The sequence below is a fragment of the Labrus mixtus genome, chromosome 3 (assembly GCF_963584025.1).
Source record: "Labrus mixtus chromosome 3, fLabMix1.1, whole genome shotgun sequence".
Classification (NCBI taxonomy): Eukaryota; Metazoa; Chordata; class Actinopteri; order Labriformes; family Labridae; genus Labrus; species Labrus mixtus.
The window spans coordinates 33,145,978-33,170,126 of record NC_083614.1 but is presented as its reverse complement, the minus strand read 5'-3'; the positions used below and the strand labels follow the sequence as shown (position 1 = coordinate 33,170,126).

The 24,149-nt window shown below is 44.4% G+C and overlaps 1 protein-coding gene across 2 annotated transcripts in view; it reads left to right on the top strand.

Annotated features, from left to right (window-relative positions):
* The first annotated feature begins 8,188 nt into the window (after positions 1–8,188).
* The window catches only part of pik3r3b (phosphoinositide-3-kinase, regulatory subunit 3b (gamma)), a 224,076-nt gene continuing 208,115 nt past the window's right edge, over positions 8,189–24,149 (top strand). The window contains exons 1-2 of one of the 2 annotated variants that reach the window (XM_061034969.1): positions 8,189–8,380; positions 8,758–9,935. In XM_061034969.1, the coding sequence (XP_060890952.1) occupies positions 9,584–9,935 (352 nt within the window). In that variant the 5' untranslated portion in view covers positions 8,189–8,380; positions 8,758–9,583. Of the gene's footprint in view, positions 8,445–8,757; positions 9,936–24,149 lie in introns of both variants that reach the window. The other variant, XM_061034968.1, reaches the window with a different exon arrangement.

The window sequence follows — 24,149 nt, the reverse complement described above, 5'->3', positions numbered from 1 at the left end:
AAACATCTGGTTTATTTTCAGAATAAAACACTGGTTCAGGGGGCGATGGTGGCTCAGTGGTTAGTGCGCGCATCCCATGTATGGAGGCTGCGGTCCTCCAAGCGGGCGGTCCTCCAAGCGGGCGGCATGGGTTCGAATCCCACCTGTGGCTCCTTTCCCCTCTCTTTCTCTCCCTGATTTCTGACTCTATCCACTGTCCTATCTCTCCATTAAAGGCAAAAAAAGCCCAAAAATAAATCTTAAAAAAAATTCAAAAACACTGGTTCAGAACAGAGACCGTATGTGTTGTTGTTGTTGTTGTTGTTGTTGTTGTGTTTATATGGAGACGGAAACAGACGAGCAGCTCGGGTGTTCTGAAAACTAAAACATCTGTTCATGTCAAAGGAGTTTTTTGGTTTGATATAACGGCTTCTCATCTCTCAGAGTTTTTCACTTTCCTCCATCACCTTCGGTTAAATACAACATAAAAATAATTTAAATTCAGAATAAAGAGAGAGAGAGGGAAATACTTTGATCTCCTTCCTCCAGCTCTCCATCCTTCTGTTCTTCTCTTCAAACGTCTCTGTGATGAATCAGAGGAGGATCACACTCTGCACGATCCTCCACGCTGCTGTTCCACGATGTGATGAGCGACGAGGTTCACGTTTTGAGGGATTTGAGGGAAATTATGATTCTGGTGGGGAGTGGGTGCCAATTTCAAGCAGCACTTGCTCACTAATTTTTCCACTTGAACGCTCCTCTCACGGTTCCATGTTCCCCAGAGACCGCTGCTTTCCCTTCAAACATGGAGATCGGGCGTCGGCGACCAGGTGTAGAGAGCGCTTCACGCCTGTGGGAGCGAAACGAAGCTGCTGCATATTTAAATGAAATATCAAAGAGACATATACGTGTGTGTGACAGCAGAGCTATACATCCTGCGCCTCCAGATACTTCAATCATGGCGTGGAAGTGGGTCACCTGGCAGCGGCGGTGACAGGAGGAGACGTTCACCTGTCGCTCTAATCTCGTGTTTGGATGATGAGCTGAGACGTCGGCGCTCTCAGGAGTCCGGCTTTGAGTGGATGTTTTTCACTTTTATAAACTCAAACATGCTGCAAGATGTGAAAATCTATATTAAGATTATCGTAACTATAAGAATGTAACTTTGTGAATTACAGTTCAAGATCACCTGTACGGTTTGCTTCCTGCTGCCGGTCACCACTACTGTCCACTTCCTCTCCTCCCTCGTTTCTCTCACTGTTACCATCGTTTCTGTCGTGTGTAACTTGTACAAATTCTGTTTGAAGAAAGTGCTATCCAATGAATTAAACTCTTGCTAAGTAAAGGCTAAACTTTGACCCTCTTTGTATATTTTGTCACATTGCAGAGGAAACGTTAACTCACCTTTTTTTTTTCTGGGACTGTCCCTCAAGTCAAATCTTTTGGACTGATTTTATAGAATATTTGAATCAGAAATCAGATGTTCAACTTAGACTCAGAACTGAATATGTATTGTTTGGTCTTTTTGATGATGAATTACCTCTACAAAAAAATTCCATATTCATAAAAGCACATTTTTTTAAACAGAAACCCAGCAAAACTGTTTTTATGTCTCACTTAAAATCCTACCTGGAGATATTAAATTATTGCACAAATACTAAAGCACTAAAAACCCAAGCTTTTACTTGAATTGTGATTTGTTTTTCTTTATTTTTTTCTATTTTTTTGTTTGTTAATGTTTTCTATAAATATTCATTTGTAGCAGGTGTACCTCGACCTTATACGTTCGTTCATGTAATTGAATCCTGATGTACTAAAAATTTGTAAATTAAGTTTAAAAAAAGACAAAAAATGATTGTTTGATAAAGTCTTTCATCCAAAACAAACAAAATGACCCCTCACCCCTCCGATCACTTCCGGGTCACTTCCTCCATTTGGTACATTCAAAATTCTGTCGCTTGTCTCAGCGCTTGTAAAAGTGTTTCACATCTTGTACATTTGTTTTATAAAATCTTAATGTGTTTTGTCCTGGGTAAAAATGTTTTGGTTTTGTGATTTTGTTTTAGAAAATTAAAAAATATTTTTCAAAATTATTGACAAAATTATTATTTGTCTCAAATTTTGTAAAAATGTTTCCCACTTTGTAAATTTACTTTGCACTAACCAGCAACTGTAAATGAATCTTAAATAAAACTATAGTGGTTAAGTAATGCGTTATGTGTTAGTGTGATGTAAAACATCTTTTTCTTTATGAACACATGAAGACATTTCTTGGTGACGATTTTATTCCTGGACTGTTTCAGTCTCGTGTAGCCGCGTTTTTCTTTTTTCTAAATCTCTTGTTTTTTTTCTCGTAGTCTTGTATCTCCGCCCCGACTTGTCAAACTTTTAAATGAAGCTTGGCATGTTTACGTTCATGTATAGAGTAAACATCTATACATGACTAATCCCTCGCCGCCCTCGCCTTCAGCTATGACCTCATAGATGAAGCCGTCGTTCCCGCTGCTCGCCTCCTGACCTCCGCTCGCTCTTTAAACCAGGTGTTTCTGCTCCTTCTTCCAACTCTCTGCCAATCCAGAACGCATGTTTGCCTCGCGATAAGGAAAACAAATGTTCCCTGCAGTAATTGAATTGACAACACAGCGAGCTCTTATCTGGCGGGTTCCTCCAGGCGGGGCAGAGGAGCGGCGTGCGGGCGTGCGGAGCGAGCGAGCGAGCTCGTGGCGGAGGAAAACGCTGCTGGGCCACCAATGAGCTCTTGACCCCGGCTGCTCAGTGGAGCACATCCTAACACACGGCACGGAGGAAGGTTATAGGAAGGAGGTGTGTGTGTGTGTGTGTGTGTGTGTGTGTGTGTGTGTGTGTGTGTGTGTGTGTGTGTGTGTGTGTGTGTGTGTGTGTGTGTCTGCAGGGCATCGATAGGTCTGTGGAGGGAACTCGTTATAGCTGCTAGCTTGCCCGTGCTGTGGCAAGGTTGCAGCGAACGGCGCTCCCACACACTGATGAGGACATGTAGACGGGATCAGAAGAGGGGTCACAGCGGGGCGGGAGGGGTCACTGAAACGTCTCAAACAAACACACAGAGAGAGAGAGAATGTGAGGTTTCATGGCGAGTCGATCCTGATCTTAAGTTTCTGTTTTCACACGGCTGGAAGAGAAAAGCGAGGGAGGCAGAGAGAGAGAGAGACGCATCAGAAGTGAAGCTACAAGGAATAAAAAGCATCAGCTTCATTTCTGGGACATTCAGCTTTTACAAAAACAGATAAATGAGCGAGTTAGAATACAAAGAGACCATATGAGGTGCAGGTGACGCAGCAGTTTCTGGTGGCTAACGTTGCTAAAGATGAATGAATTCCTTACAGAAACTTTTATTTTGACAGTCGGTGTAAAGAGAGACAAACAGGATGTTTACATCACAGGTACTCAGGGCGTTGAACCGTCGACTCTGGAGTTACATCGCTGGAACTAGAAAAGTTCTCCGACCCATACGACCACATAAAGTGTCCTAACAGCACGCGATGCGAGCATGCGTCAGCGACAAAATCAGCTCGATTCTATTGTGTCCTATTGGAGGGTCCTCTCTGTTACTCATGTAGACGGACGAGTAACAAGAGAGACTGACACTCGCTTTTCTCACGCAAAGTGGAGATAACGGTGCATTCATTAAATCCACATCCATGAATTAAATGTGTCTTCACTGACGAGTCTCTGAGTGTTGTGATTTGAGTCAATACAGAGCACCACACAACTGTCTGTCCACCTTCAAAATAAAAGCACGAGATTTTTGTAATGGGAAACTGAAATTCTCAGGGCAAAGAAATGACATTTTTCCTGAATGCAGTGTTGGACAGCGCTTATGTGGGCTCTCCAAAAAAACAAGGAACAACTCTTATAAAACAGAGCTGCAGTCTCAGTGATGTCACCCACTGGTTTCTGAAGAGCTGCCAACGATGGTGGGCGCCATGTTGGATTGCTCCACCTAACATTGGATCAGTCTAAAAACAGGAGGGGGGGTTGAGGTGGGCTATTCAATCAATAAACAAACGAGCTGCTGACAGCAAAACATGTTGTTGTTTTTTTTTTTTTTTAGATTTATTTTTGGGCTAAATGTGACTTTAATTGAGAGACAGGACAGAGGATAGAGTCCGAAATCAGGGAGAGAGAGAGAGAGTGGGGAACGACATGCAGGAAAGGAGCCACAGGCGGGACTCGAACGCGGGACTCGAACCCGGGACGCCCGCCCGGAGGAACAAAGCCTATGGGACACACGCAATAACCACTGAGCCACCAGCGCCCCAGTAAAACATGTTTTTAGTACCTTGAAGTGAACATGTTTACCTGCTGGAAAAACAGACGAGTGAATACAGACCTAATGGGGATTGTTTGGCTTTTGCAGCTTCAACTGCACACTTTTTTTTCCTTCTTTTTTTTTTTTTGCATTTTCGTTGTCTTTCAACACCTGAGGTTGCAGCGTGCATGCAACAGGTCTGCAGGACTTCCTTCAGGGTTTTGTTGCTGTAACCCAAAAAAAGTTCTCCCAACCAAAAGAAACCACAAATGAGTCGACTGCATGCGAGCGAGTTCAGGCAGTCGACTCGACGAGCTCCAGCGGTATAAAAAGACAAACAAACCCTACAGAATGTGAATGATCCCGGGTCCTCAGAGGGTTTTGTTTTCTAACAGCTTCTTAAATAATAATCTAAAGTTGAATAAATGAAGGAGCTCTGTATGCAGAGAGGCAGTGAGCCATGAGTGAGGGCAAACAGTGATGCCATGCTGTGTACTCTGTCCTGACGGCACACAGCAAACACTCACTCCAGCTTCCATGGGAACACTGCTCCGGTCTGCACACACACACACACACACACACACACACACACACACACACACACACACACACACACACACACACACACACTCACACTATTTGCATGTGTGAGTAATTGCAGACTCCCGCTGTGACAGAGGTGCATGACGCCTGGATCTTGTGACACGTTTAATCTGGGACAACAAGCCCCCCATCTCCTCTGGGAAGCCACACTCTCCCTCTCGCCCTCCTCTGATTGGCCCGTGGCTACTAAAGATAAGACAAAGAGGAAGACGCGAGACGCTCGAGAGGCACAAAGACGACGATCATCCCCCGTCTGACACCGAGACACAAACATGACTAAACGCCTTGCATTATCCCGATTACATCTCCTCCGCAGCTCGCCAAGTGCTTTATTGATTTCTGTCTCTTCTTATTTGCATACAAGGCAGCGTGACGCACATCATGTCACATGAGTGAGAGATGATACGGAGATGTTAGCGACGAGAGACGGTGAGGAGTGGACCATCCTGTCACACTTAAGTTTGATGCATGTGAACACAAACGCTGCATCCTGCATCTTCATCCATCACGACCGAAGAGAAAAAATAATAAACTGAATTTACTCCTGAACGGCTGGAACGCTTACATCTCCAACGACAGAACCTATGATGTCATCAAGGTCACAATAAATCTAAGTAGAAATGATTCATGACAAACTGTTCAGTCTGAGAACCTTATCACATAAATTCATTTTAAAAACTCAAAAACAATCGTAAAAGTAACGTAGGATATTCAGGACGACCTTTACACGTTTAGGTTTTATTTTTGTGCCTTTAATGGAGAGATAGGACAGTGGATAGAGTCTGAAATCAGGGAGAGAGAGTAGGGAATGACATGCAGGAAAGGAGCCACAGTTGGGATACCCTGTCTTTCCTTCTCCCTCGCTCCTCTAAGAGTTGTATTTGAGCCTCGTACGATGACGTCTGGTAGCTGTAGCGTGATTTCGGCCTCAGAGAGTTAAACTGCAGTAACTACATTCTGATGTTCTGCCTCCTGACTCCGCTAGCAGACCTGTTGACATCCAGAGTTAGCAGGCGAGGAAACAAGAAGCTCAACGCAGGACGACAAGATCCACATCAGGGTACAGCTAGCAGAACTTTGTGCACTAGAAACATGTTTAAAAATGAAACTATCACTAAGAAATATACAAAATTCAACACACGCTCATGCATCAAATGCCAAATGAGTTGGTAAACAAAAGTTTCCTTTTGCTCTGAACTATCAACAGTGAAACCTAACCCTGAATGTCTTTAAATCTTTTATCTAAATCTTGAATTTAAACTTTCTGTAAAGCTGTTTGCACATCTTCACCCCTGAACATTTCTAGAGAATTTCAGGAGGACTGCCCCTGAAATCCTCCTGATCTGGTTGTTCACACATGAACCTCACAGCTGGAGACTCTCCCTGTCAGACGGGATGGAAAGCGAAGGCGTTTTCTAAAGTTTTGGACAACGCAACAGATACGATGCTATAATGAGATCGTAGCGGTTGTGTGCAGACGGTCTATGCACCGTGCAGCAGTCACAGGATATAAACGTCACACTCCCACTGGCTCCAGGTGAATTCTCCTGATTATATCCTGCTGTGTTCTCACTTCAGCTCACTCTGACTTTCTGCAGAATAAACACGAGGAGGCTGGAGGAGAAACTCCGGGTGAAGTCTGTAAAAAATGAGTCTGTTTGCGTTCACACATGCAGCTCAGACTCTAAACTTCAGCCAGTTTTCAGGAGTTTTGTGCTCGTGTGAAAGCGCTTCATGAAGTCCTGTACACTGCCTGTGTTTGGTTCATTGTGTGGACTGTAAAACAGAAGACAGGAAACATTTAACCTTCATCATGAGGTGTTTCCAACACTGCATCGAGTCGTTGATTAAACAGAATACTTCACATAAAAACAAGAAGAAGAGTCTATGAGTGCATTCTCACCTGAGATGTTTGATTGGTCTGAAACAAACTTTGTCGGTTTGGGGCGGTGTGAACGCTCAAATGAACTCTGGTCTGCTTAAAAACGGGGGTCTTGGTTCGCTTCCAAGTGCACCAGAGTTCATTTTGCCGTAGGTGAGAACACCATTCAAACCAAAACGAGGGAAGTGAACCAAAAAACAGTGCATTGTGGGTTGAATTCGGCAGGGTATTTCAGAATACACAGCAGGTTACTAATAAGTAATGATAATAATATGTACAGATGCCCAAACTGGCCATTTCCACAGGATCCGCCCAGAGCCCAGTCCGCACCGTCTGGAGACGGGAAAGCAAACATATAATATAATATATACGTACAGATATATGTGTCATGATTTAGTTTAGTATTTCAAAGTTTAGGTTTCCTTGTGTGTTTTTGTCTTAATGTTTCATAGTTTAGTCTTCAGTGTTTCCTGTTTTATTTTGTTTCGTTTCTCAGTGCTTATCAGTTTTTGGATTTTCTCAGTTTGGACATTTTGATAGAGAGTTTTAGTTTTTGCCTTTTTGTTAAAATAAATCGTTTTGGTTATTCTGCACTTGGGTGCACCTTGTTTTCCCACATCTGTGACAATATGACTGCTAAGGGCTTCTGTAAATATTCCATATATATATTCAATCAATATTTTTTTTGTTGGAGCAGATAATTGAAAAAGATGTGAAATATTACCAAAAACAGAACCCATAAATAAGGAATCAAAATATAATACACAGCAGATTGTTCATAGTTTTATTATTTTTAAATTGCAGCATGACAAAAAAAAACTTGTTTTCATCATTTTACAAAATCACCAAAATCTACAAAAAGTCCCGTTGTTGTCATGTTGTCCAAACGCTTATTGTTGTTGTTTGTTTTTTTGTTCATTCAGCCTCAGACTCTCTCTCTCTCCCCCCCCCTCCCTGTACACTCTGTACCTGAATGTCCTCTGCGACTCCAGACTGGAGATGTGCGCACCTGATGACGCAGCAGTCTGCCGCTGTCTGCTGCTGCGTCATCAGGTGTGCAACTGTAGACGCCAACCAGACTGCGCTGCTCTCCTCCTCATCATCCTCATCCTGTTACTCTCAGCCCTGCATGTTCCGCTTCTTTATTTTTTAAGTCCTTAAATGAAACTCCTTTTGTGCGCAGAGCTCCATGCAGCTTCTGTGTTCCAGGTCACAGAGTTGTTACATAATTCATCTGATACTCTGAGACATCCCGTGGAGTGTGGAACTTCAATAACTCAACGTGATAACAAAAGCAGGAGGAATCTGACGCGGTGTTTGCTGCAGCGGCGGTGCGCCACACCGACCCGTCCCGTCCCCGCCGCTGGCTGGCTGGCTGGCTGGCATAATTCTCAGACGGCAGGAGGAGGAGGAGGAGGAGGGGGGAGGAGGGGTTTACTGACATCAGCACTGCCGCTCACTACAGCATCGAGCAGGCTTGCCTGTCTGCGGGACCAGCCACGCCATCCTGACGGGGGGCTTCACGGATGTCTGGGCTCGCTTTGCGTGGTTCGGGTCGTGTGGAAGCGGACAGTTCGAGCGCAGAGGCGTCCGTGGAGATCCGGGACTCGGTCCGGGCGGGTCGGACGGTGAGTTTGTGGCGTTGTTTGCCTGCAGACAGCAGGGCAGACTGAAGCAGGCAGGCTGTCTGAAGTAAGTTCATATTCGCCTCGTCACGCTTGTTGTAACTGATAGTGTGTGTTTGTGTGTGTGTGTGTGTGTGTGTGTGGGGTGGGGGGGTGGGGGGGGGGGGGGGGGGGGGGGGGGGGGTATTAAGTGTATGTGTGTGCAGAAGTGGAGGGATGATGGACATTTTCAGGATTAATTATCATAATTTACTCAAACTGATTCTTCTCCTTGAGACTATCACTGACCTGCTAACTTCATTAAATATATATATTTTTGGATTCACATCATGATAAGTGGGGTGAAGTGTGTGTAGCTAACCTTCCATCTTTCTCTAAAGTTTGCAGGTTTTTTTCTGTCTGCACGAGGAGGCTGCAGACAAAAAAGGCGAAGCAGCAGATTTCCTACAGAAGAGTGCACACAGGGGCGCTCCCAGTAAAGAAGCCAAATTCTGCACTGCAGTGGATTTCTTCAGGTGTGTGTGTGTGTAAGTGTGTGTAAGTGTGTGTGTGTGTGTGTGTGTGTGTGTAAGTGTGTGTGTGTGTGTGTGTGTGTGTGTGTGTGTGACTGAGCAGTAGGCTATACACTCAGTTTTCGGATACTTTCTCATTAACATCGTCAGAACCTGCAGAAGCTTTTTTGGGGTGCGTGTGGAGGTCGCCCCGTCCTGGAAATCTGTGCCACCAGACCACCCAGCCCCAGCCGCCCCCCCTCCACCTCCTCCCCTTCTTCTCCTCACATCACAGGGACAGTGTGGTGGCTGGTTTGTCAAGCCTGTCCATTTGGATCTCAGACTTCCTGCAGGCCTCCAGACCAGAGAGCTGCTACAGGATTCAGAAAGTGGATTTCTTTTATGTGAACTTCCCGGATATTCAATTCAAAGCGAAGACCGGCTCACTGTTCACTCAGATGAACTCGTATCTTTTTGGATAACGAGGGTTGGACCTGCTCTTCAGGGCGCTTGAAGGACTACAAAGGTGTCACATTTCACCTCAGGGATCAGATTTTTATCATTGTGTTGACACAGCACATCTCAGGCGCCGCTCACACCGGTTTCCCAGACTCAGTCAAAGTTTCTCCTCAGGACTTTTTGATATTTTTCCAAGACGTTCTTTGTAGTTTTAAGTCTCAGGCAAAACCTAACCAACATATGAACCCCCGTCGCCATGGCTTCTGACAGCTTCCAGTACAGGGCGCTCTTTGAGTACAAGCGTGAGCGCGGCGACGACATCAGCCTCCAGCTGGGCGACCTCCTCGTCGTCACCAAGGCCTCGCTGATGGCCAGGCCGGGCGTGGACTACCAGGACGGGGACGAGCGGAGCCCCAAAGGCTGGCTGCACGGCACCAACGAGAGGACCAAGGAGACCGGAGACTTCCCGGGGACTTTTGTGGAGTACGTCGGCGCAGTGAGAGTCGGCCCACCTGCGGCCAAATCCTGGACCAGGCCCGTGCCGCCGACCCCCGGGGGGACGCAGGACGCCGTGGGGCTTCAGCCTCCTGGAGCAGCTGCTGCTTCAGGTGAGTCCTGCGTCAGCTGGATCAGGGCTCGGGTCTATGTGGATGTTTGTGGTGGCTGTTGGAAGTTTCTCATTAACAGATCAGGAACACGGTCTGTCCTCCATGTTGGCTTTGAATCTAAAAGCTTCAAAGTGTTCCAGTCTGTGTCGTAGTCCTGGATCTGAGTCCAGCATGAACTTTGATTCTGGATCTGAATATCCTCAGTCAGTCCTGTTTAGGGTTAGAGGTCGTCTGAGGGCCTATCAGGGCCGATTCTTTTGTGTTTCTGTGGTCCAAGATGTTATTTAGGAGGCTCCAGTCTGTGCCTTGATCACCTGTCTGACTTGAAACAAAACGTAACACCGGTGTAACGTTTAAAATATTTAATCACAGCCAACCATCCAGCAGAGTCCCTCTTTCTTCCACACAAGCACAGGGTCCGTCCAAATCCACCAGATCCACTTGATATCTGTTTCCACAGCAACACTAATAGAAGTCCGAGGCACCTGATATTAGGTAATCTCATGCATACTGCCTCAGTTGGCAACGTTTTGGTACCGCTGTTGACCTTTGCCTCCCCGTGTTAGATCATGTGCAACACACAGGCTGCGACTGGAGATCATTTTCTTCTCTCGTTCATTTAGAAACGTTCCACTAATCAAACCAATCCCACTCCTGTTACCCTCATAGGAACCCCCTCAGGAGTCCATCCCTTTACATGCACCTTGCAGACACAATCATTTGTAGATGTTGGTTTGGGGTTTCTGCTCTGCAGGTGATTTGTAGAGTTTGTTGTCTAGTCTGAAAAATGACACCATCGCTGTGCTTTTAATGCCAAGAGGCATTAAAAGCACAGCGATGGTGTCATTATGTGTTGACACTATCTGAGTGTTTCTGTGTTTCCTAGAGTGATTCCATTTGAGTGCGGCCTTGATTCTGTTATTTTCTAAATGCAGTGAGCTTCACAAGAGAGTCAGCTCACTGCAGGAAATAAACAAGTCTAAACTTTGGCTCAGTGGAGATAATGAAGATTCTCCTTCACTCTCTTTGTAGTTCTTCATGCAGAAACTTCATTTTGTAACTTATCCAGGGTTTAAGATATCAGCCTGAAGCTCACAGATTAAAGGCTTTATATGCGATTTTTTGATCCAGCAGATGTCGCCCTTGAGCACCAGCATGAAACCAAAACAACTCGCGCTGCATTGTTGTGTTAGCATGCTAATGCTAGCGATCTTTATTATGCTCGTATCTTCACACTGCATGTAAATTTACCTGAAATGAGCGTGATCTAGAAACACAGTTAAGCAGTGAGTACAGTATGTTATTCTTCTTTTCTCTAGTCCCTCAATTAAACAACTTTTATACACGAGGGGAGGAGTCAGCCGGCCGTCCGGGCGATGTAAACAAAGTGAAGATAGGACTCTGAAAACTCTGAAAACATCACAGACAGTGGGACTCGGGTGTTACACCCATTGTAGACAGTCATGACTCACAGAGTTATTTTCAGAGGAGATACTTGATTTATATATTTAAGTGTGAAAAATCACAAATAAAGACTTTAAAGAAACTTAGAACGACTCTTTGCAACACCTGGACTCGTCAAACCAAATCAGTGAAAGGAGACAACTGGAGCAAAGGAGGACGGGTTTTTACAGCAGTTCAAACATTGTTAAACATAACTGGCTGATAACTTCCCTGTTTGCAAACATTAGCACATTGGTTAATAATGAAGCGTGCACCAATGACAGTAGTTGTGACTGTTAGCATTAGTAAGCATGTTTAGCTAACTGCTGATTCAGAGACATGGTTTTGGATTGGGCAGAAGACGTCGCCTGTTTGACAAAGTGTGATCAGTGTGGGACTCGATCTACAGTTTTACAGTTTGTAAGAAGTGTTCCAGTGACTTTGATTTTAAAGAGGCCTTATGGCGCTTTCTTCTTCATGGCTGTCAGCGTTACGCCACCAAGGTTAGAGAAACATAGGGACGGAAATTGAGAAGATTTGATTAATGCCAATATTGATTCTGCTGATCGATCCAATTCTTTATCTACTCCTGTCGGTATCAAATGAGAGAATATTTGGTTTTCATTCCAGTCTCCAGTCAAATAAAGAGCCTAGCTTGCATGCGCTATGCTAATGCTACCGACGGCATCGAGCGTCGAACAAATGGCGCTCCTGATATTTATTGCCACGCTGCGTTGACAGATTTCACACACATCTTCAGACATTGCACGTTAAGATGTTAGCATGATTTTGCGTCACATTTAGGCGCACACTTTGGATCGCTTATGTCTCGTGTCCGCCACGATTACTTCCTCCATTTGCCCCGGCTGCCTCTTAGCATGACGTCTGTGTTTTTTCAAGGCATGTGGAACTAAGTGGAAGGCATGATGTCGATCGCTCAGAGTAGTTGGTTCTTGATTCCCATCCCTAGAAATACATTTTAAATTGTTACTATTTTCACTTTTTGTATTTTACATCTTCTAAATCTTTTAAAAGGGATTTTATATTGGGGGGTAACCAGACAGAGCTTAACCTTCCCTCAGTATCAGATCGAGTGTAAACAGCGCTCTGTGGTTTGGTGCTGAATGTCTGACAGTTTTGTCTGCACTCCTGTGATTTGAGGATGACGCGGCGACCTCCACCTTTACCTGCTGCACGAGCTCTGATTGGAGCAGATCCTGGACCGACTCTCCTGTGGATCTCTGCAGGTCCCAGACACATTCAGACATGTGACCCAGCGTGTACTCGCACTGCTCGCTCAGTTTAAAAAAATTATAAAGTGTTCCTGCATCCCTAGATTTGGAGTCGTGTGTGTGTGTGTGTGTGTGTGTGTGTGTGTGTGTGTGTGTGTGTGTGTGTGTGTGTTCAGTGCAGCTGCATGTTTGATGATTTATTTAGGACCGGATAACGAGGACTCGAGCCCAAAATATAAAAAGCCTTTTTGAAACAGGGCTGCTCCACTTTTAAAAAGCCCTCGTGAACGCTGCAGGCTTTGATGGGGCGTCTTTACGGGGTCGGTGTGCGGTTAGCTCAGTTCTTTTAGCCTCCGCTGTCAGACTGACTTTCTGATCTGTGTTTACGGCTCTTCATTTGCTAAATAGGTCAGAGCAATGTTCTCTCCTTCCTCCGCCTCTCGGCTTCGCTTTAATTGTCTGGCTGCCCATCTGTTTTATGGACGTGGGGTTTTTGGTCCTGCTGCATAAATAACGTCCGCTCATGGGGTAAATATTGTTCTCCTCCTTCCTCTGTGTGCTCGCTGTGCTGATGCTTTTTAGTTTCATCGTGTGTGAGGGAGCTGAGCCACTCGTCCATCCATCATCCATCAGCCACACAAGGTTGTGTCTGTCCTGAATAATTGATTGGCTGGCGCGCTGACATGCCATATTCCTGCAGTCACAAATCACCAGGAGCAGCAGCGGTGGTGGAGCTGTGTCCTATCAGCAGCAGCAGGAGGAGGAGGAGGAGGAGCAGGAGGAGCAGGGAGGCCTGTGTGTGGAGAGCCTCCATCCCGCCCCGCTCTGTTTCCTCACTTTGTTTTTGAACAACACTGCACATGTTTTTTTAAATTTCTTCCTGGAACTGACTTGATGAAGGCTCACTCTCAGATTCAGATGAAGTCATCTATAATGCAGTGAGTCAGTGAGAGCGCTCCGTGTGACCGCGGCGGCCTGCAGCAGCTCACTGTTCTCATAGCTGGGGCGGGAAAACGGCTCCAAGACAGACGAGAGGGGGGGCTCGACCTGAGGCAGATTAGAGATGTTCTGTTAGCAAACACTGCTTCAAGCTGCAATAAACCCTCTGTTTGAATAATCAGGAGACTTCACCTGGAGCCAGTGGGAGGGGCCAGTGGGAGGGGGGGTGGTGACCTTTATTCCCTGTGATCGCTGCACGACCATAGACTGTCTGCACGCCACCTCTACCATCTCCGTGCTCTAATCAACCTGCTGCTGCATGTTTCCTGTTCTCCAGGATGTTCTTCTCCACTTCTCTTATAGCGTCGTGTAGCGGACTCTGCTGCTCTGTCCACTACTTCTGCATCGTTCTTTTTACTTACCTCAGGAGACCCCCCCTCCCCCTCCCCAGGAATGAGTTGACGAGCAAACCAGAGTGAAAAAGGAGAGAGAGAGAGAGAATGTGTGACTCGTCTAAAGACACTCTGATGGTGCTTCATACCTGCAGGATGCTGTACTTCAGTAACACATGTCCATCAGGTGTACATGTTTCATGTCTGGGTCTGTTGTCTCTTCAAACAAGTCCGGTTGCCTTTGGCTCAAGCTTTGAATGTTCGGGTCATGTTTGAATAAATTAGCTGTAAAGGTGGATGTGACCAATTAGAAAACTTGCAGTAAAGTCAAAAGCTCAGAAGATGTAGAGCATATAAGAAAATTTAATTTTAAGCCTCAGTTTGCGAGGACAACTTTAAAACAGAAGTGTATTTCTGTCATTGGAATTAAATTGTGGAATTCTTTAAATAATGATTTGAAGGGTTGTGTTCAGATATTTCAGTTTAAGAAAATGTATAAGAACAAAGTTACCAGACTGTGTGAAAGTGGCAGTTAGTGTGTTTTGTGTGTTTTCCTTCTTATTTCTGAGGAAGTGAAGACTGAATTGTCAGATTTGTTTTATGTTGGCGTTTTATTCATTCATTGATTGTAGTTGGACAGACCATCCAGACATTTAGTGTTTTCTTTTTGAGTGGCGGGCAAAACAAGATTTATTCTTCTCCCTGCTCCTTTATGAGATAAAGTGTGAATTGTTTTTTTTCTCTTTTTCATTTCTGTTGTGTGTTTTGATATGTACGGAACAAATAAAAAAAAAGTGTGATGGTGCTTCTCCTGCGTACTAAAGGATGTCCAGATGTTTTCATGTTTCTACAGAAGCTTTGTTTTTATTCAAGCAGAGTCAAAAGGCTGAAGCAGAACGTTCTGTTTCTATCTGCTGACATTAATTAGAGAAACAACGAGGCTCAGACTGGCTGCTGACTTTATCTACCAAAGAGGAACAAGCAAAGAAATGTTTTTCAGAACCTACTACATCAGGACAAACTCAGAACCTGGAAGCTCATATCTACCGGAGGAGACAGAAACGTGTATTTCATCAGATTCTGTGTTTCTGTTTGAAGTGACTTCATGTCTGAAGGAGAACGAGTCGGTTCACATAAAGTTGAGAAGCATTAACATCTCTTTGTCTTTATATCCACATCAATTATTCTCTTTTCTATTCCTCTCCTCCCCTTTTTTCTTCTGTTACTCATCCTCTCCTCTTCCTCTCTTCCTCTTTCTCTGCTCTTCCTCTCAACAACAAATGTGGTGCTTCTTCTGCTTCTTCTCTCCTCTCCTCTTCTCCTCCTCTTCCTCCTCCTCCTCCTCTCCTCCTCTTCTCCTCTCCTCTCCTCCTCCTCCTCCTCCTCCTCTTCTCCTCTCCTCTCCTCCTCCTCTTCCTCCTCCTCCTCCTCTCCTCATCTCATCTCCTCTCCTCCTCCTCCTCCTCCTCCTCTCCTCTCCTCCTCTTCTCCTCCTCATCCTCCTCCTCTCCTCTCCTCTCCTCCTCCTCTCCTCTCCTCCTCTCCTCTCCTCCTCCTCCTCCTCTCCTTTTCTCCTCCTCCTCCTTTCCTCTCCTCCTCCTCTCCTCCTCCTCCTCCTCCTCCTCTCCTCCTCCTCCTCCTCTCCCTGTTCACAGATTAAACAGTGTGATATATATCAGCTCTAACAGCTTCTAGCACTAATCAATGTGTAACACTATCTGACACTGAGCCGTTGTGAACACCCACACCTACACGTTACCTTTCCCCGAGGGGGGGGGGGGGGAGGGGGAGGGGGGGGGGTCTGTTTTCTGGCTCCATACAACATTAATTATGACAGTTAGCTAATGAATCCCTCACGCTCTCCTCATCACTCTCCACCTTCACGTGGGACGAGTGTGGAGGTAATCAGGAGTTCATGCTGAAGCTAACAGGCTCGTCGTCTGCGGCGCTCTGCTCTGCTGAGATAAGGCGGCGCCCGTCTTATTATCATCAGATGAGTCCCCGTAGCTCGCCACACTCTGCTCCTCTTTTATGGAAATGAGAAACGCAATTAGATGTAAAGCAGAACGCCAGACATGATCAGCTCGCCGTGCGCCGAGGCTTTGATGGAGGAGCGCGGCGGAGTTAAGCGTACCAAACAAAACACTCATCGTGACGCTCGAGTCTGACGAGGAAGAAGAGACTTGGAAGTCGTCGTCAGATGTTCAGAGTTTGTTGAACAACCATCGTCTAACCGCAGCATTTCAAAGCTCCTCATTAGAAGGCTGATCAAAGTGACTGAACACACACGTGTCAGAGCAGCGTCTCAGAGTGTGAACACACACACTCCCGTTTGTTCCATCAGCAAACTGAGACCATATCTGCTTTTCTCTCCTCATTATGTTAAATCCACCGAACAAAGAAATATAGTTTAGTGTTTCACCACGTGGCTGGTGAAGGAGGGCGGCGCCACTGCCGGTCGCTTTGACAGTCCGGTCAATTTCAAAATAAAACACAACATACAGACTCCTGATCGTGTTTTTCATCACTTTATCAACATGACGACAAAACAGGATGAACAACAAATCATCCTCAGAGAGACAAAGAGACATGTTGTTCTCTTTATTCCCACGTGATCTTGTAGTTCTCCTGTGATCTTGTAGTTCTCTTGTGATCTTGTAGTTCTCTTGTGATCTTGTAGTTCTCCTGTGATCTTGTAGTTCTCCTGTGATCTTGTAGTTCTCTTGTGATCTTGTAGTTCTCCTGTGATCTTGTAGTTCTCCTGTGATCTTGTAGTTCTCTGTGATCTTGTAGTTCTCCTGTGATCTTGTAGTTCTTCTGTGATCTTGTAGTTCTTCTGTAGTTCTTCTGTGATCTTGTAGTTTCCTTGTGATCTTGTAGTTCTCCCGTGATCTTGTAGTTCTCCTGTGATCTTGTAGTTCTCCTGTGATCTTGTAGTTCTCCTGTGATCTTGTAGTTCTCATGTGATCTTGTAGTTCTCTGTGATCTTGTAGTTCTTCTGTGATCTTGTAGTTCTTCTGTAGTTCTTCTGTGATCTTGTAGTTCTTCTGTAGTTCTTCTGTGATCTTGTAGTTTCCTTGTGATCTTGTAGTTCTCCCGTGATCTTGTAGTTCTCCTGTGATCTTGTAGTTCTCCTGTGATATTGTAGTTCTCCTGTGATCTTGTAGTTCTTCTGTGATCTTGTAGTTCTTCTGTAGTTCTTCTGTGATCTTGTAGTTCTTCCGTGATCTTGTAGTTCTTCTGTGATCTTGTAGTTCTTTTGTGATCTTGTAGTTCTCTTGTGATCTTGTAGTTCTCTTGTTATCTTGTAGTTCTCCTGTTATCTTGTAGTTCTCTGTGATCTTGTAGTTCTCTTGTGATCTTGTAGTTCTCTTGTTATCTTGTAGTTCTCCTGTGATCTTGTAGTTCTCTTGTGATCTTGTAGTTCTCCTGTGATCTTGTAGTTCTCCTGTGGTCTTGTAGTTCTCCTGTGATCTTGTAGTTCTCTTGTTATCTTGTAGTTCTCCTGTGATCTTGTAGTTCTCCTGTTATCTTGTAGTTCTCCTGTGATCTTGTAGTTCTCTTGTGATCTTGTAGTTCTCTTGTTATCTTGTAGTTCTCCTGTGATCTTGTAGTTCTCCTGTTATCTTGTAGTTCTCTGTGATCTTGTAGTTCTTCTGTGATCTTGTAGTTCTCTTGTGATCTTGTAGTTCTCTTGTTATCTTGTAGTTCTCCTGTGATCTTGTAGTTCTCTTGTTATCTTGTAGTTCTCCTGTGATCTTGTAGTTCTCCTGTGATCTTGTAGTTCTCCTGTGATCTTGTAGTTCTCTTGTTATCTTGTAGTTCTCCTGTGATCTTGTAGTTCTTCTGTGATCTTGTAGTTCTCCTGTGATCTTGTAGTTCTCCTGTGATCTTGTAGTTCTCCTGTGATCTTGTAGTTCTTCTGTGATCTTGTAGTTCTTCTGTGATCTTGTAGTTCTTCCGTGATCTTGTAGTTCTTCTGTGATCTTGTAGTTCTTTTGTGATCTTGTAGTTCTCTTGTGATCTTGTAGTTCTCTTGTTATCTTGTAGTTCTCCTGTTATCTTGTAGTTCTCTGTGATCTTGTAGTTCTCTTGTGATCTTGTAGTTCTCTTGTTATCTTGTAGTTCTCCTGTGATCTTGTAGTTCTCCTGTGATCTTGTAGTTCTCCTGTGATCTTGTAGTTCTCTTGTTATCTTGTAGTTCTCCTGTGATCTTGTAGTTCTCCTGTTATCTTGTAGTTCTCCTGTGATCTTGTAGTTCTCTTGTGATCTTGTAGTTCTCTTGTTATCTTGTAGTTCTCCTGTGATCTTGTAGTTCTCCTGTGATCTTGTAGTTCTCCTGTGATCTTGTAGTTCTCTGTGATCTTGTAGTTCTCCTGTGATCTTGTAGTTCTTCTGTGATCTTGTAGTTCTTCTGTAGTTCTTCTGTGATCTTGTAGTTCTTCTGTAGTTCTTCTGTGATCTTGTAGTTTCCTTGTGATCTTGTAGTTCTCCCGTGATCTTGTAGTTCTCCTGTGATCTTGTAGTTCTCCTGTGATCTTGTAGTTCTCATGTGATCTTGTAGTTCTTCTGTGATCTTGTAGTTCTTCTGTGATCTTGTAGTTCTTCTGTGATCTTGTAGTTCTCCTGTGATCTTGTAGTTCTCTTGTGATCTTGTAGTTCTCTTGTTATCTTGTAGTTCTCCTGTGATCTTGTAGTTCTCTTGTTATCTTGTAGTTCTCCTGTGATCTTGTAGTTCTCCTGTGATCTTGTAGTTCTCCTGTGATCTTGTAGTTCTCTTGTTATCTTGTAGTTCTCCTGTGATCTTGTAGTTCTTCTGTGATCTTGTAGTTCTCCTGTGATCTTGTAGTTCTCCTGTGATCTTGTAGTTCTCCTGTGATCTTGTAGTTCTTCTGTGATCTTGTAGTTCTTCTGTGATCTTGTAGTTCTTCTGTGATCTTGTAGTTCTTTTGTGATCTTGTAGTTCTCTTGTGATCTTGTAGTTCTCTTGTTATCTTGTAGTTCTCCTGTTATCTTGTAGTTCTCTGTGATCTTGTAGTTCTCTTGTGATCTTGTAGTTCTCTTGTTATCTTGTAGTTCTCCTGTGATCTTGTAGTTCTCCTGTGATCTTGTAGTTCTCCTGTGATCTTGTAGTTCTCTTGTTATCTTGTAGTTCTCCTGTGATCTTGTAGTTCTCCTGTTATCTTGTAGTTCTCCTGTGATCTTGTAGTTCTCTTGTGATCTTGTAGTTCTCTTGTTATCTTGTAGTTCTCCTGTGATCTTGTAGTTCTCCTGTGATCTTGTAGTTCTCCTGTGATCTTGTAGTTCTCTGTGATCTTGTAGTTCTCCTGTGATCTTGTAGTTCTTCTGTGATCTTGTAGTTCTTCTGTAGTTCTTCTGTGATCTTGTAGTTCTTCTGTAGTTCTTCTGTGATCTTGTAGTTTCCTTGTGATCTTGTAGTTCTCCCGTGATCTTGTAGTTCTCCTGTGATCTTGTAGTTCTCCTGTGATCTTGTAGTTCTCATGTGATCTTGTAGTTCTCTGTGATCTTGTAGTTCTTCTGTGATCTTGTAGTTCTTCTGTGATCTTGTAGTTCTTCTGTGATCTTGTAGTTCTCCTGTGATCTTGTAGTTCTCCTGTGATCTTGTAGTTCTCTGTGATCTTGTAGTTCTTCTGTGATCTTGTAGTTCTTCTGTAGTTCTTCTGTGATCTTGTAGTTTCCTTGTGATCTTGTAGTTCTCCCGTGATCTTGTAGTTCTCCTGTGATCTTGTAGTTCTCCTGTTATCTTGTAGTTCTCTGTGATCTTGTAGTTCTTCTGTGATCTTGTAGTTCTTTTGTGATCTTGTAGTTCTCTTGTGATCTTGTAGTTCTCTTGTTATCTTGTAGTTCTCCTGTGATCTTGTAGTTCTTCTGTGATCTTGTAGTTCTCCTGTTATCTTGTAGTTCTCCTGTGATCTTGTAGTTCTTTTGTGATCTTGTAGTTCTCCTGTGATCTTGTAGTTCTCTTGTTATCTTGTAGTTCTCCTGTGATCTTGTAGTTCTTCTGTGATCTTGTAGTTCTCCTGTTATCTTGTAGTTCTCCTGTGATCTTGTAGTTCTTTTGTGATCTTGTAGTTCTCTTGTGATCTTGTAGTTCTCTTTTGATCTTGTAGTTCTCTTGTTATCTTGTAGTTCTCTTATGATCTTGTAGTTCTCTTATGATCTTGTAGTTCTCCTGTGATCTTGTAGTTCTTCTGTGATCTTGTAGTTCTTCTGTGATCTTGTAGTTCTCTTGTGATCTTGTAGTTCTCCTGTTATCTTGTAGTTCTTCTGTGATCTTGTAGTTCTCCTGTGATCTTGTAGTTCTCTTGTTATCTTGTAGTTCTCCTGTGACCTTGTAGTTCTCCTGTGATCTTGTAGTTCTTCTGTGATCTTGTAGTTCTCTTGTGATCTTGTAGTTCTCCTGTGATCTTGTAGTTCTTCTGTGATCTTGTAGTTCTCTTGTGATCTTGTAGTTCTCCTGTGATCTTGTAGTTCTCTTGTGATCTTGTAGTTCTCCTGTGATCTTGTAGTTCTCTTGTTATCTTGTAGTTCTCCTGTTATCTTGTAGTTCTCCTGTGATCTTGTAGTTCTCTTGTGATCTTGTAGTTCTCCTGTGATCTTGTAGTTCTCTTGTGATCTTGTAGTTCTCCTGTGATCTTGTAGTTCTCTTGTTATCTTGTAGTTCTCCTGTTATCTTGTAGTTCTCCTGTTATCTTGTAGTTCTCCTGTGATCTTGTAGTTCTCCTGTGATCTTGTAGTTCTCTTGTGATCTTGTAGTTCTCCTGTTATCTTGTAGTTCTCCTGTGACCTTGTAGTTCTCCTGTTATCTTGTAGTTCTTCTGTAGTTCTTCTGTAGTTCTTCATTTTCACAAGATATGCATCAGGTGAGTTTGGTTTAAGTTTGAACTTAAAGGACAACGACACCTGACGACGGTCCTTCTCTTCACACAAACACAGAAACTACACGTACGTATGAAAGCGAGGTCGTCGATAGTAATCAGAGTTTTTAATTGAGCAGCGAGCAGTTTGAGCGTCTCTGTGTCTGCTGCTGCTGAGCGGGTCGGATCGATGTGATCGGGGAGGTGATGAAACGCTGCTGCACTCCATAATCAGAGAGAGAGAGAGAGAGAGAGAGAGAGAGGGAGCAGTAATTGCTGGCTTTGCACACACACTGTGTAATGATGAGCGTGGAGGTGTGTGTGTGTGTGTGTGTGTGTGTGTGTGTGTGTGTGTGTGTGTGTGTGTCTCATGGAGGTGTGTTAGCGCTGACAGGCTGTGATCAGCTCTTTGTTCGCTGCTGTGTGGTTAGTTCAGGAGATCGATGGCCGCGGCGTTGGCTCAGCAAGCTAACGTGCTAAAAGGCCTCGTTTAGTAGTTTCATACTGACCGACTCTCAGCTCTTTGTTTAGACTCTGTGTGTGTGTGTGTGTGTGTGTGTGTGTGTGTGTGTGTGTGTGTCTCTCGATCACCATGAGAGCCTTCTGCATATCTCATTCATATTTTAATGTGAAGCAGCTTCACACTCGTCTGTTTCTGTTTGTTCTTCTCTTTCAGATATTTATGTGCCTCCTCTTTGACTGACCTTCTTTGTGTGTGTGTGTGTTTTTTGAGCGTGTGTGTGTGTGTGTTTTTTGAGCGTGTGTTTTTTGAGCGTGTGTGTGTGTGTTTTTTGAGCGTGTGCGTGTGTGTGTGTGTGTGTGTGTGTGTTTTGAGCGTGTGTGTGTGTGTGTGTGTGTGTTTTTTGAGCGTGTGTGTGTGTGTGTGTGTGTGTGTGTGTGTGTGTGTTTTTTGAGCGTGTGTGTGTTTTTTGAGCGTGTGTGTGTGTGTGTTTTTGGAGCGTGTGTGTGTGTGTGTGTGTGTGTGTGTTTTGAGCGTGTGTGTGTGTTTTTTGAGCGTGTGTGTGTGTGTGTGTGTTTTGAGCGTGTGTGTGTGTGTTTTGAGCATGTGTGTGTGTGTGTGTGTGTTTTGAGCATGTGTGTGTTTTGAGCATGTGTGTGTGTGTGTGTGTGTGTGTGTGTGTGTGTGTGTGTGTGTGTGTGTTTTGAGCGTGTGTGTTTCAGTGATGTGTCTGTGAAGCGTGTGTCCAGTGGACATGTGTCTCCCATGTGGATCATGTGGAGTTGTGACTTGGCAGAACATCCTCTGGCTGCTCCTCTCGTCTCTGTCTCTGATTTGATTCTCTCTCTCCTTCACTCCTCCGTCCGAACCCGTCTGCTCGGCCGTGTTTGTATAAACAGATCTCACTTCCTGACACACTTTTCTCCACATAGTAGTGATGTGAGTGTGACAGGCAGACGGATTTCACCTGGGCCACATTTTACTGACTTCTTTTTGCAAAACTGGTGAAGTAAATCGATTTTTTGTGAAAACAGTTTGATTTAATCTGAAAATGTGCCAATGAAAAATGATTCTCACACACACACACACACACACACACACACACACACACACACACACACACTGCAAATGAAAAGGTGACACGGAGAAGATCAACCAGCGAGAGACTCGTAATGTGCAGGGAGAGGAATATAAAATGTCTGTGAGGAAGATAAGAAGAAACAACAAAAATCTCTCTGACTGTAAACAGTTGAATGTTTATTATTTTTCTTGTCTTCACTTTGACTCAGTCGGACGTTCATCTCGTCTACAGTCTGGCTCAGACTGCAGGATAAAGGGTCAGAGTTGAGATATTATTTTTTCCCAACTCGAGGCTGCTCTGATCCGATGATATGCTCCAATTATTTTGACTTGTTAACTGTATAAAAATTAAATCTGATCTGCTCGAGAGCATCGAGGACGTCCAGATTTATATCAAACATGAGGAGATTCTTTATTCTCCCACAGACGGGAAAGTTGTTTTACAAACCTCCTCCTCTTCCTCTTCCTCTCTCTTCCTCCTCTCCTCTTCCTCTTCCTCCTCTTCCTCTTCCTCCTCCTCCTTCTCTTCCTCCTCTCTCCTCTTCCTCTTCCTCCTCTCCTCTTCCTCCTCTCCTCTTCCTCTTCCTCCTCTCTTCTTCCTCCTCCTCCTCCTCTCTCCTCCTCCTCCTCTTCCTCCTCCTCCTCCTCTTCCTCTTCCTCCTCCTCTTCCTCTTCCTCCTCTCCTCCTCCTCCTCCTCTCCTCCTCCTCCTCCTCTTCCTCCTCCTCTTCCTCCTCCTCCTCCTCTTCCTCTTCCTCTTCCTCTACACTTTAGATAAATATCTTTTCACATGTATCTTTGTGTTGAATGTATTTTAATCAGCAGTAAACTTTTCATATTTCCCGTGGTCGGCGTGCTGATGTCTCTAATCCGTGGCGTGTTATTGTTCGTGGAGGAGATTTATCCTCCCTATTTTGAAAGTCAATTACGGAGGCCCACGCGGCGCCGCTGTTAAATTGATGAAACGGGTGAAGCTGCTCGAGTCGCTCACTGAAAGGAGGTGATACAAAATACACACGGCAGACAGCCATGAATAAAACAGGAGCAGAGGCTCATGGGAGGACCGCTGGGACGCCGCTTTCATTCTCTGATGCTGCACGGCGGCGGTGACCCTTCCGCACGCCGTGTTAAACTGCAGATGCAGTTGTGGGAATACTTCTGTGAGGGGTTCAGGTCTGGGAGGCGGCTCAGCGAGGCGGAGCGTCAGGGAGAGCTGCTGTCAATAAAGCTTTTATTTGACTGGCTGCCTAATTGGCCTTGGAATCACCGCGCCGAGTCGGGAGGCTTCTGGCCCCCGAGCGAGCCGCCGAGGATTTACCCGTCAGCAGTAAAAGAACACAGAGGAAATATTAACACGGTTATTGATTTAGATTTCTGAGGGTGGAAGTGGAAGCAAAGCACTCCTCTCTGTCGCAAGCTAACGCTAATGCTAATGCTAACGCTAACCCTGCTAGTGGAAGATTAGCCATCAGGAGAATTCAACTCTACCGTCCGTGTTGAAGACATGTACTGATTTATGTTTCATAATGAAGATATTTGCATTTGAGACTCTAAAATCAGAAGTCGAGGTCGACATCCATGAGTTAGACTCGTCTCTCTCTCCGCAGACAGCACCACACTGCTTTGATAGAGAGACACGGCGTCGCTACAAAGCCGCCAATATTTGTGTGTTCCAGGATCGTCTGTGCGCTCTGAACTGTGTTTCTCATCCGAAGGTAATTTAGTGAATAAGAAGAGAGATGCACTCGATCCTGATCAAGTTCATAGACTTGTGATTGATTGTGTAATTGT